Raw genomic sequence first — 13276 nt, 5'->3', positions numbered from 1 at the left:
TCACTGCAGCTCTCGAGGCAATTTCAGTTTTTATTGTGTTTATCATAAATAAATAATTGACCTGCTGTGGGACCTGTTCATGAAAGTTTGCCAACAGGAAAATATACCTGAGGAATGGAGGGAGAGTACTCTTGTCCCCATCTACAAGGGTAAAGGGGATGCACAAGACTGTAAAAATTACAGAGGAATAAAGTTGATGTCCCACACAATGAAGATCCTAGAAAGGGTTCTTGATGGTATATTGAGGAAGGAGGTGGAGATTACAAAGGAACAATTTGGATTCATGCCTGGTAGATCAACAACAGATGCTATCTTTGGGTTACGGCAGATGATGGAAAAATATCGAGAGAAACAAAGGGAGCTACATCTGGTATTTATTGATCTGGAGAAAGCATACGATAGAGTGCCAAGGCAAGAAGTCTGGAGGTGTCTGAGGGAGAAGAAGGTGCCGGAGAAATATGTCAGGTTGGTGCGGGAAATGTACAGAAATGTGAAGACAAGTGTTCGGACCTGTTTGGGACAGACAGAAAGTTTTCAAGTAACAGTTGGCTTGCATCAAGGGTCAGCATTAAGTCCGTTTCTGTTTAATATTGTGATGGAGGTGGTAACAGAGGAGGTGAGAGAAGATGTGCCTTGGACAATGTTGTATGCAGATGACATCTTGTTGTGTGTAGATTCAAGAGAAGAAGCAGGAACTACACTGGAAAGATGGAGAAAAGTACTGGAAGAGAGAGAGGTATGAGACCGAGCAGAAGTAAGACAGAGTATATGTGTTGCGCAGTTGGCGGCCAGGAGACAGATCTGGAGCTGGAAGGAAATGTCATCAGGAAGGTGACGGACTTTAGATACTTAGGTTCAACAGTGGAAGAAGATGGAGGAGCTGAGAAGGAAGTGGGATGCAGGATACAAGCGGGTTGGAGGAACTGGAGGGAGATGGCGGGAGTGTTATGCGATAAGAGGGTGCCGATCAATCTGAAAGGCAAAATTTATAGGACAGTAGTGAGGCCAGCTATGACACATGCTATAGAAACTGTAGCCCTGAGGAAAAATAACATCAGCAGGATGGAGGTAGCAGAGATGAGAATGCTTAGGGTGGATGTGCGGTGTGTCCAGAAAGGATCGTCTGAGAAATGACTATGTCAGGGGAACAGAGAAAGTTACGAACTTAGGAGCAAAAATACAGGAGGCAAGGTTGAGATGGTTTGGTCATGTGATGAGGAGGGAATATGAATATGTGGGAAGAAGGGTCATGCAGATGGATGTGCAAGGAAGGCGGAAGCATGGGCGGCCAAAGAAGAGATGGAGGTAGCTGGTAGAAGAGGACTTGAAGATGAAGAACTTGGATGTGGTGACAGCCCAAGACAGGAAGGTGTGGAGGAGACTCATTACAAACAGTGACCCCACTTAAGTGGGAGAAGCTGCAGAAGAAGAAGATTGTGTTTATCATAAAAGACAAAAATTCATGATACATATACAATATATTTCACACACATATCAATATACATAACATACATAAAATACACCACATATTTTTCAGATAGAACAAAAAAATATAAAAAATAAAAAATTTGAACTGACATTAAAATACATCATGCATACAACATTTTGTTCCATGTGATAGACATCAATGGGATAATGTACTTAGCATCAATTGCCACTCACATCCAGCAGTATGCAACTGTTTTCAAATTGCTTTCTAAGGGAAAATACTAGTTACTTTTCTCAGTTTTAAAAGTGAAAAAATGCAATTCCTTAGTTGCTTAAAATGAGCAAAGGATGTGTAAGAAATGGAAATATGAAGAAGAAAATAGAGTTTTTAAGCAAGAATAGACAGATAGGTTAGCCTTTAGTGTTAAGAATGAAAACCCATGTTACATGACACCCAATCACTAGCGTCGGTAACTTAAGGTGTAACACCATGAAACCAACCATAAAAAAGTTTATTATGCAATTTCCTTCCACATATAATAATTATATGTATTTTTGTTTATTTATGTGTTTTTTAATAATTTTAAAGCTGCAAGATATTTTTTAGAAAACATCTTGCAGCCTATGAACATCTGAGAAACATCCCATGTGGCTATTAGGCCTGGTTAATGTGTCCACCTCTGTAATTAACCCTTTAACTGCTATGGTCGAGAACGCAAAAAAAAATGACGATCTTGCTACGATCGAGCTACTCGATTTGAACTTTTAATGTGTAATACTCATTTAATTTAGTTTGTGAAAGCATTTGAATTGAGCGGGCTTATAGTGCCATCTCTTAGGATTAGAAGGAACTAATTTTCAAGCTTCTGTCTGCTTTGTGGCATCATCTTCGTAAAATGTCTTACTACCGCCTCAGTAAGACATTCTCTTACTGAGGCGGACTCTCATCAGAGAAATTTTTCAAAGGTTCCGCATGCATCTGGACGACCATCACAGGAGTAAAGAACCCCTCAGACTGAGCGAAAGGCATTTCCTAATACCTGTGCCATCCACACCCAAGAAAGCTAAAGCAAATCCTACTAGGCATTGTCATGTGTGTCCACACGGGGGGGGGGAGAAAAGAGAGCTGGCATATGTGTGCCAAATGTGGCATAGCCTTATGTGTACACCCCTTCTTTCAAAATTATCACACACTACTAAAGTATTGAAGTATTTTTGGGGAGGTGTTTCTCACTCGAAGTTGTGTGTGACATTATTTGACATGGAATAAACAAATAAATTTCAAGATAAATTTTGGACATTCCTAACTTGAAAATAAAATTCCTATATAACAGTTTTGTTCAGTGACTTCAATTCATACAAGAAAACAGTGCAAAAATGTGTAATACATTATAGTAACTATTCATATCATTATAAAATATTTTATAATTGTGAAATTAACTCAGCAAGAAGTCATACTGGTTATTTAGTGTCTCAGCAGTGAAAAGGTTAAACATTTCAATTCATGGACTCTCAGTCTTCTTTCCATCTTTCTATTGTTATTCAATGCTACTCCCAATCTGCAACATGAACTACTCAACTGAACATTTCCATGGATGTGAACTGTGTGCAGTCTTAAGAAACTGAAGTCAATCTTCCATAATCATCCTTTCTTCTACTAGTAGTATAATACTATAATTTTCTACAGTTCTGCTTTGCTGTCTCAGCCAATCTAATTTCATATGCCAATTTTCCCTTCCTCACGGCTCATCACTTTTCTAGCTTGCATCTATGCTCTGTGCTGCTCACTAACATTCTTTTTCTCAGCAGCACCTACATAATTCCATAATTCACCCATTTCATTCCTACTGTATTTATTCTTTTACCTAGAAATACAATCCTGTAAGTCACCAATCTCCTGCTCTTAATTTCATATATCTGTTTTGCTAGGTGAAACCTGTACCTGCATCACACATCAAAATCACATGATCACTCATCCCAAATGATAGTTGTGATTATAAGGGGTATAGTGTGTTCAGGAGGGACAGAGAGAATAAAATGGGGGGAGGGGTGTTATTGATGATAGCTAATGAACTGCAGCCAAGGAGAATAGAAGTAGAACTGCAGGATAGAGAAAAGAGCACATTTGAGGCTATTTGGTGCGAGACTGTGACTAGCAGAACAAAATATACAGAGCCGGCTCTACCGACAGTGCAAGATGTGCATTTGCACGGGGCAGCAAGTTTTTTTGGGGGCGGCAAAGTTGGCATAAACTATACACAAAATAAGGGAGAAGGGGCGGCAAAATATGCTCCTGCACGCGGCGACTATACGAAAAATAAGGGAGAAGGGGTAGCAAAATATGCTACTGCACGGAGCGGATAAAATTCCTAGGGGGTGGCCATGAAAATATACAGTTGGGTGCTGCTATAGACCAGGTGATGGAATAGATGGTGGAGATAGTATGCATAAGCAAATAGAAGCAATGAGTGGAAGGAGGGAATTATGGGGGGATTTCAACTATGGTAACATTGATTGGAAGGAGGAGAGGACACATGAGAGGAAAGAATTGGATTTTATGCAGTTATTAAGGGATGACTATCTTTGACAGCATGTAATGGAAAATACTAGAGGTCAGAGAGTGCTTGACCTAGTAATTGCATCTGAGAATTTGACAATAATGAATATGACCACGTTGCCACCAATTGGTGAGAGTGACCATAGGGTGACTTCGGACGGCTAAATGTGTGGAATTTTCAATTAAGACAGGTACATGTGGAATTACCGGGCTGGTAAGTATACAAGCTTAGGAGTTTGCTTGGTTCAGTGCCATGGCATGTAAAACTGCAAGGGCTGGATGTTGATAGTGTATGGGAGGTGGTTAAGGAGCATCTGCAGGAGGCAACGGCTGACTGTATACCTAGAGTCCGAATAGTAAATCAAGTAGGAGTTAAATGGATGAATAACACCATTAAGCTTGAGCTGCAAAAAAATAAAAAACTGTGGAGGGAATTTAAGGAGAAAGGTGACCACCTGCAGGCACATGAACGGTATAAAGTGCAGGCCAGAAGGGTAATGAGTGTGGTAAGAAAAGCAAAAGTGGATTATGAAAGAAAATTATTATTTTATTTTATTTATGTTTTTTTATATAACGAAACCTGTGGTCATCACTAAAAACACACGTAATAACCACAGTAATGACTATTTATGAATTAAATAGTCATTACTGTGGTTATTACGTGTGTTTTTAGTGAAAGAAAATTAGCCATGCAGGCTAAAGAGAATCCCAAACAGTTTTTTCGATATGTTGCAAGTAAAAGAAAAAATGTATACGACAGAATGATTTTAAAGAATGCCGATGGTAGGGAGGTAACTGAATCAGTTGATATAGTGGAATTACTGAGTGAGCACTTTGCAAGAGTATATCATTCAGGTGGTGATAGTGCAGGAATGAAGTAACCAACAGCTTGTACGGCAATTGTGATGAATGAAGTGGAGGTGAATAGTCTATTACAAAACCTCAATGTGAATACATCTGTAGGATTGGATGGCATACCAGCTCATGTCGTACATGAAGTGGCTAAAGAATTGTCAGTGCCCTTGATCATTTTGTTTAATTTGAGTCTCGGGTCTGGGTTAGTTAGTCCCGAGAGGGTGGAAAGGGGGGATATAGTTCCAATGCATAAAGGAGGTTCCAAGACGGCTGTTGTAAATTACCGACCGATCAGCATATCAGGAGTGGTGTCAAGGTATTGGAGAAAGTAGTCAAGAGGAAAATACAGGAATGGATAGATAAAAATAAGATACTGTATGGGGGACAGCATGGTTTTGTGAAGGGTAGATCATGCCTCAGTAACTTGCTCACATTTTATAACACAGTGACGGCTGAACTGGATAAGGGTGATGGGTTTACACTGATTCTGCTGGACCTTGCTAAGGCATTTGACAGGATACCACACGGAATTCTAATTAGTAAACTGCAGCATATGGGAATGGATATAGGGTTCATGAGATGGATAGGAGGGTGGTTGATGGAGAGATATCAGAGAATAGTTTATTCAGTAGTAGAGTCCAAAAGACGGCCTGTGACTAATGGTGTGCAGCAGAGATCTGTTCTTGGACCACTACTGTTTAATTTGTTCATTAATGACATAGGAAAGGATCTGAGAGGAACTGTTCATTTGTTTGCTGATGATGCAAGTTTGGTAGAGCAATAGTGAATGACAGGATGCCAAAATTTTGCAGAATGATTTGGATAGTTTGGAGGACTGGGCTAAGGAGAATGGATGTCAATTTAATATGGAAAAATGTAAGGTTATGCATTTTGGGGTGAAAAGATTGGTAGCAGTATACTACATCGGTGGAACTGTACTCCAGAAGATTGACGAGGCCAGGGATTTGGGAGTGTTGGTGGACAGCGAGTTGAAGTTTAGGGGCACATTGCAAAAGTGGCTAAATCAGCTCATCAAATCACTTGGTTACTGAAAAATACTTTGACGAACAGAGACAAGCAAGTTATTGTTACTCTGTATCGAGCCTTGATAAGACCCCATCTTGACTACTGTGCCCAGATTTGGGTGCCAGGGTTTCTGCTTGATGGGAGGGGAGGGGGGGAGGAGGCAGAAAGGATCCAGAGGCGAGTGACCAAGATGATAGCAGGTCTATGGAATGAACCTTATGTGAACAGGTTGAAGATTTGTGGGTTGCAGAAATTAGTTGATAGGCGGAAAAGTGTTGATATGATTGAGACATTCAAATTACTGAAGGGTCTCTATAAGATTAATTCAGAGGATATTTTTGAGATCAGGACTGGTGGTGGGAGGACTAGGGGTCATCCATGGAAACTGGTAAATGAGTGGAATAAGCTGCCAGAGTCTGTTGTGGGTGCCATGACTGTGAATGAGTTCAAGGCAAAGCATGATAGATACTGTGTGAATGTTGAATAGTTGTTCTTGACATGTTAGGGCCTCTCTTGATGAGTCTAAGGACTCCTTGGAGTTGCCCGTAATAATAAAATGTCATCACAATGCTACCATAATCACTTGCTTCACCCACACATACAGTGATTATTATCACTGCACGATCTCATACAGTGATAATCCCTATATAAGATGCAAATACAGTAATCTATATTAATTCGACACTTCAATTATCAGAACAGCGAGTTCTGATGATTGCAATATAATTATGCGCTCTATCAGAAGTTGGTTGACATGCAAGGGTCGGGTTAACTGAAGGGCTGATCTTTTGAAGGTTGGATAAATGGTAGAATACCATATATTAAATCCAACACTTGTGTCCCACATGTCAATTCAAATATGCCACATGCATATCTCAAAACTGCAAAAGGAATTTACCTCCTCACTCACATGTTATTTCCTGCTTTCAGTTAATACTTCCACAGTCTTGTCCACCTGAACGTTTCAGAGTTATCTTCCTCCACATTTCCCAATCTGGAGCTACAGCCTACTAAATATCTATAATTCTTACATAACACCAAAACTCAGCGCCATAATCATGTTTCTTCAAGTTCTACATAGAGGGATACCACTGTTCTAAAATAATCGGTAATACCCTCCCCTCTCCTCTTTTACTCTTTTTCTTTTCAAAAAATGCTATAACCATCATATCCTATTCCTGCCAGTACATCCTCCTGTTTCAACCCCTTGACTGATGGATTCCATTTAGCACAGGAATGTTCCTAATATTCTGGCCAATGTGTGCATTCTTGAATGCTAAAAAATGCCAAGTTTCATTCAAAAAAATTCACTTTTTACTATAATTCAATGACATAAAATACCATCTGTTCACTAATTTTCCTGAACTCTAATATCCAGGGTCACTGATCAATGGCTCAACTTGTGGGTAATCAGTATCTATGGAGAAGATTTTGGAAAAGTTTATTAGACTTGAAATTCAGGAATGGGTAGAAAGAGAATGGATATCTATATGAACAGCATGACTCTGTCTTTGTAATTTACTTTGATTTCACATAAAACTAGAGCATATCATCATCATCATCATCATCATCATCAAATTCCTGCCATGTACCCTCAAGGGGTGTACAGGATATGACAGTACTACATGAAAAAATTACATCATTACTAACTTCCTATCTACAATTTTCCTCCAAATCAGTCTGTTACTTGTCAAGACTCCAACATTATCAGATCTTATATTTCTATCGTCTAAGGCACTTTGTACCGTATCAATCCACCTATATCTTGGTCTTCCTCTGGGTCGTTTTCCTGCCAACCTGGCAGAGAACACTTGTTTTGCTAATCTTTCCTCTCCCATTCTATTTAAGTGACCATACCATCTGAGATTAGCTCTGCTAACGCATTCCTGGATGCTGACAATGTCAAGTTCTTTCCTAATATCCTCATTTTTAATATGATATTGCCATTGATGCCATCTGTTCACGCCTCTAATCTTTCTCAGGACTCTCATATCTGCGGTCTCTAGTCTTTGGTCAAGTGTTTTACTTCTGACCCAGCTCTCAGATCCATAAGTTAAAATTGGTTTGAACACGGTCTTGTATACAGCTAATTTAGTGTTCCGACTAATTTCTTTCTTATTCCATATGAATTTATTCAATTGACTTCCCACGATACCAGCTTTGCTGATTCTGTTGTCTATTTCTATATTTAGTTTACCATCTTCAGTAAAAATTGTGCCTAAGTAGCTGAAATGTTTTACTTGTTCCACAGGTTTTCCATTCACAACACAGTTGACATTTTCAATGATTCTGCCTATTTTCATTGTCTTTGTCTTTTTATTGCTGACCTTCATACCATATCTATTACAACAGCTATTCAATTTAGTCAGAGAATCTTGCAGACTTGTAGCGGATTTATTTAGAAGTATAACATCATCCGCATAAAGCAAAGAGCTGACATTAACATCTCCAATTTTGATATCAGGTTTAATACCACATTCCTTCATAATGTGATCCACATAGATAATGAATAACAGAGGGGATAACGTACATCCTTGTCTCACACCAGATTTAACATTAAACCATCTTCCTGTACTTCCTTCAATTCTAACTGCAGACTCACAACTCAAATAAAGACTAAGTATTGCTTGATATAATGCCCCATTGACACCATATAACTGCAGCGTATTGAATAGCTTCTCTCTTGGCACCTTGTCATATGCCTTTTCCAAATCGACAAAACTTAAATACAGATCTTTGTTATATTCCCATGCTTTCTCGACTATTTGTCGTAAAGTGAAGATCTGATCCTGACAGCCTCTATTTGGCCTGAATCCAGCTTGTTCTTCACCAAGCTTTTCTTCCACAATTCTTCTCAACCGTTTCTCAAGTATACTTGCATAGATCTTGCCAGGAACACTTAGAGCATATCATGATACTTAATATCAGAGAATTAAGATGTATGACAGGATATTGCAGGAAAATCATGTATTCACAACCATAGTTTATTTTATTTTAAAAAATAAAAATAGCAAGAATAAGGAACTAATGCTTCCCAAAACAAGGGAAGAGGAGGTTTGGCCATTCAAAAAATATGTGGAGGATATCAGCATTTAATAGAATACGAGAAGAAGAGTTTCATTCAACTAACTTCTTATTCTTACTATTGGTGTTAGTTGAATGAAACTCTTCTTCTCATATTCTATTAAATGCTGATATCCTCCACATATGTTTTGGATGGCCAAACCTCCTCATCCCTTGTTTTGCATCACTGATCTCAGAGTGATGGACAACTGCCCATTATGTTCAAAAATCTAACAGTAAAGATGGCAAAAATGACAAATGATGGCATAAAAGGTTAAGTAAGTTATCAAGTCGCTTTACAGGACCATAATATCATCCCATCTGGACTGCTGTACTTAGATCTCATCTTTGGGAGGGGGTTCCAAGGAAATTAGAAAAAAAACTGTTCCTCGACATATTTTTATAATTGCTGAGCTTTCTCTGAGAATGAACTATTTTTTTGTGTTCATAATGCTAAATTTTTTTTTCAGGAAATTATTTGCCCAGAAATGATTATGGTCGCCACTGCTTCTGTGAGAAAACAGAAGACTAACATTCACATAGGGAGAAAAAAAAAAAAAAAAAAGCAAAAAAAAGGTAACTTTAAAATCTATTAAATCCATTTCTAATTTGTGTACTGATGTACAAACATTGAAAATAATGCATGAAACCATTTTTATGACATTTCCAAATTCCACAGAAATTCTTTTATGAAATAAAGTCAGTAAAGGCAATATTAACTATTAAACTATTCCTCAACTTCTCATTATATGAGTGAAGATCTTTGGCAAGCATTAACAAAGTAATATACATTGGGTAATGCTATACTACAGAACAGAATGATTTCATTTATTATGAAAAACATTTTTTTTTCAATATATAATTCTTAAATATTGATAGAAGCTATTAAACATAAAAAAAATTTTTTTCATTAAAAACTGCAAAGATATAACAAACTTATTACCATCCAATAAAGCTTTTTTTGTTGCTAAGCACAAACTAATGCAGAGAAAGTTACTCCCTTTCTCCGCATTTTTAACTCATTTTGGATAATGCTGCAGCATTTAGTAGTCTGGGACTAGACTATTTAACAGTAATAACTGAGGCACTGTCAAGGACAAAAATAACATGGAGAACAAAATATAATTTCATTAATAATAGCTACAATCTTAAAAAAAAAAAAATGAAGGGTTATATAACCTACACCTAATATGAGACACACTAATAGACAGCCATTTCCACAACAGTAATTTTCCCTTATATCAAAAGAGTATCTGAAAAGATTAAAAAAAGCATTCGATAATTAACAATTACAAATTTCCTATAAACCAATATTAAAACTAGTTTCCCCTATTCATTATCCAAAATGATGAAGTTCACCCATTATCAGTACTTGGAGTATATGGACATCATCCAATTCCGAATAGCTAGGTAACTGTGGGAGTACCCAGGATATTATTATGGCACTACATGAAAAAGTTTACATTATTACTAGCTTCTTATTTACCATTCACAGATCTCTTGCTCTTTAATGCCCTTGACTACTTACTCCCAGTCTCTTCCTTGCTTCCTTTCTTACTTTCGCAATGATTTTTTTTATTTTGTATCAACTAACCGTACTTAGCATCTTAATCTCTCTATCCATCCTCATCAACTCAATCTTTCTGCCTGAAGCCACTGTTTTTCTCCAACCAAGAAACCCTTACAGCCAGAAACCACCAGAGGACCACCTCTGCTGGACACCAGATCAACAATAAGTTTGAGAATTTGCATCATCAGAAATGGATAAACAGGACTGCCAGTGTAATTCTTTGCCTCAATCTTATAAATGGAATGAAGCCCCAAACCAGTGGATGATGTTCGATGCCATTTCCTTAACCTTACAATTCTTTCTGAATGACCCAAGAGGCATTTGCAACAGAAGTTGCTGCTTAGGTACCTGAAAATTGCATCTCAGAGGAAGTAAGCACTACTGGCCCTTATAAATGGCACACTATTACTATCTTGATGAGATTAGCAATAGGTGATAAGTGATGATCTTCAAATGATATCAGAGTACCCAGTTATCCTGAATAGTGTGATCAGATGTGAATAATTCAGATGGTATCAAACAAGGAACTAATTTCTAAGTTATACCAAAACAAATATTTGGACGAGGAAAGGAATGAGGAATTAGTACTAATAACTCTTGCCTCACTTCAGTCATGTCTGATACCACTCTCTACTAATACCCTCATGTATTGTTTAGTTCTCTGACAGCATCTCATTACCCATGTCATAATGGTTAGAAGTGAAAAGTTCTTCAAGGCTTTTTTGCTTTGCCTTTTTGTATAAGAGTATCGATTCACCTTTCTACTACTGCTCTACCTTACTGGGAGGTACACCTAAGTGCTTAAGTTCTGCTGAATCATTTTCTGTTGTGTAACACCTAAACTATCAATTATTCACTTATGACATCTGCCAAACTTTTCACCTTTAGGAGTGCAGAAAACTACTTTTGCAAAATGTTCAATGTAGTCTACAGTCACTTTCAGGTCTGTGTATATCATGTCTTTGTGAATTACAATTGCCTGTTTACAAGGAGTTTTGAAAAAATAGCCTATAAAAGAATCAACTAAGTACCAGATACTTCTCTGGTCAGGTATCTGATTACATCATGTACCAGAAACCGCCATGTTTGCTATTCTAGATTCCTACCAAGAAACGAGTATTTGTCTGAAGCTTGTTGAGTTCGTCAACCAACATACACCCACGCCAATCAACTCGCTAATCGAAATATAAGTGCCTGCTGAAACTGATTACCTTGCACGGAGATAGCTGGGAGTGCTGAAATTTCAGTGCTTTTCTTCAAATCTGTTCTAGGGATATTAGTGCAGAATAAATCTTTTTGCACTAATACCATCAAATGTCGTTCCATATTTGAGTAAGCACTTGATTCAATCAAACAATGTTTCTGAATAAGTCATACATTAATTAAGGCGCTTAGCAGCTGTAATAGCAAAGAATATATCGTCACTATTATTATGATGAGGTATATCTTCACGTTTTTCAAATTCGAGTACGTAAAATAGATTATATTTATCTGAAGAAAGCTAAACAAACACCCAACAAATAAATATTTCACATACATTTAATAAATTCGTCACAAGTTACATGGGGAAGAAACTAAGCAAAACTTACCCTACAAGCAAAAAGAGTGCTAACGCAGCAAAAAAGTAATTTGTTTGATAGTATAGTAGGTTATTATGTATTCTCTTCATCCATTTGTCCGGCTCTTTAAAATTCGGAATCTGAAATCTTGCTGAATCAAGAAAGAAATCATCAAGCGATCGTAAAGGTGAAATTTCAACATCATTCGTAGCCATGTTAAATGGGTAATCAATCAAATAATAAGGCAAAAAAAAATTGATGTATGCAACTCTCAATAACACTCTTTTTCTACCTACTCAATATAAGGTTAATTCCGACTTAAAAAAATATCTTGCTAAAGCAAACCTCTATCCATAACTAAACGCAATTCAGACTGCCGAGATAACCTAAACAGAGATGCGCGAAAGTACTTGCAACACTACATGAAATTTCCCGATTCGAGAAAATAAATCCCTTTCTTCTGTATTTAATCAAACCTGTTATAAATAGGTAATAGCATTTATTTTTTAATAACAAAATAAAAATATTAAATGAAAGATTCAAAGAAATTATATTCTTGGTTTCATCCTTTATCCATTAATGCGCGTGAAGTAACTTCACGACTGGGCTACGTGTATATAGAAGCTAATAACTTCATATCAATTGTCTTAGTATCCCGTAATAAAGCACATGCCCTTAGGGACAAGAATAATGCTATGCATTATGGGAAGGACCACTAGCCAGACCGGTTTCGACATTTGTGAAGGTGAAGGGTCTCCAGGAACTCGGGCGAGCACTCAGATCACCTAACAAAATAAGTGACCCAACGGATCATTTAACTCAGCGGTGGTTCCACTCAGTGACGTCCATCCCTACCACCGAGCACATCCCTCAGTAGCGGCTCTTCCCAATGGCAAGCCCAACCTCCGAACGAGCAGAGCCGTTCATAACTCGGAGAAAAGCATCTACTTCAGCGGCCTAACCTCAGTGGAAACCACTTCAGCGAATTCATTTACCTCTTCAGCGCAATATCGCATCAGTGGGAGCCAGATCCAGAAATGATACCAAGGTTAACAGTTAACTTCTTTGAGTAATGGACTGAGTCCTTGACACCTTATTCCTTTATCTGAGTTCTTGTTTGTTGGTGGGGTGTGTGTGTTGGGAGGTCAGTGTAGGTGCTAAACCCACACAATGTGAGCATTTTGTGTTGTTTCAGCTTTCTTTTGCGATGAAGGCATT

The 13276-nt window shown here is 37.8% G+C and overlaps 1 protein-coding gene across 2 annotated transcripts in view; it reads right to left on the bottom strand.

Moving 5' to 3' along the window:
• The window catches only part of Jwa (PRA1 family protein Jwa), a 123668-nt gene extending 111213 nt beyond the window's left edge, over window positions 1-12455 (bottom strand). For both annotated transcript variants that reach the window (XR_016550265.1, XM_090412370.1), the window contains exon 1: window positions 12089-12455. Coding sequence is in view for 1 of the 2 variants with exons in the window: in XM_090412370.1 (XP_090268496.1) it covers window positions 12089-12273 (185 nt within the window). In the remaining variant the exon portion in view is untranslated. The remainder of the gene's footprint in view (window positions 1-12088) is intronic.
• Between the last annotated feature and the right edge of the window lie 821 nt (window positions 12456-13276).

This window comes from Typopeltis vanoorti, chromosome 2, assembly GCF_054136105.1.
Source record: "Typopeltis vanoorti isolate ZY-2024b chromosome 2, IOZ_Tvanoo_1.0, whole genome shotgun sequence".
In the NCBI taxonomy this organism is placed as follows: Eukaryota; Metazoa; Arthropoda; class Arachnida; order Uropygi; family Thelyphonidae; genus Typopeltis; species Typopeltis vanoorti.
Note: the sequence above shows the minus strand (reverse complement) of the source record. Positions and strands in the feature narration are given on the sequence as shown.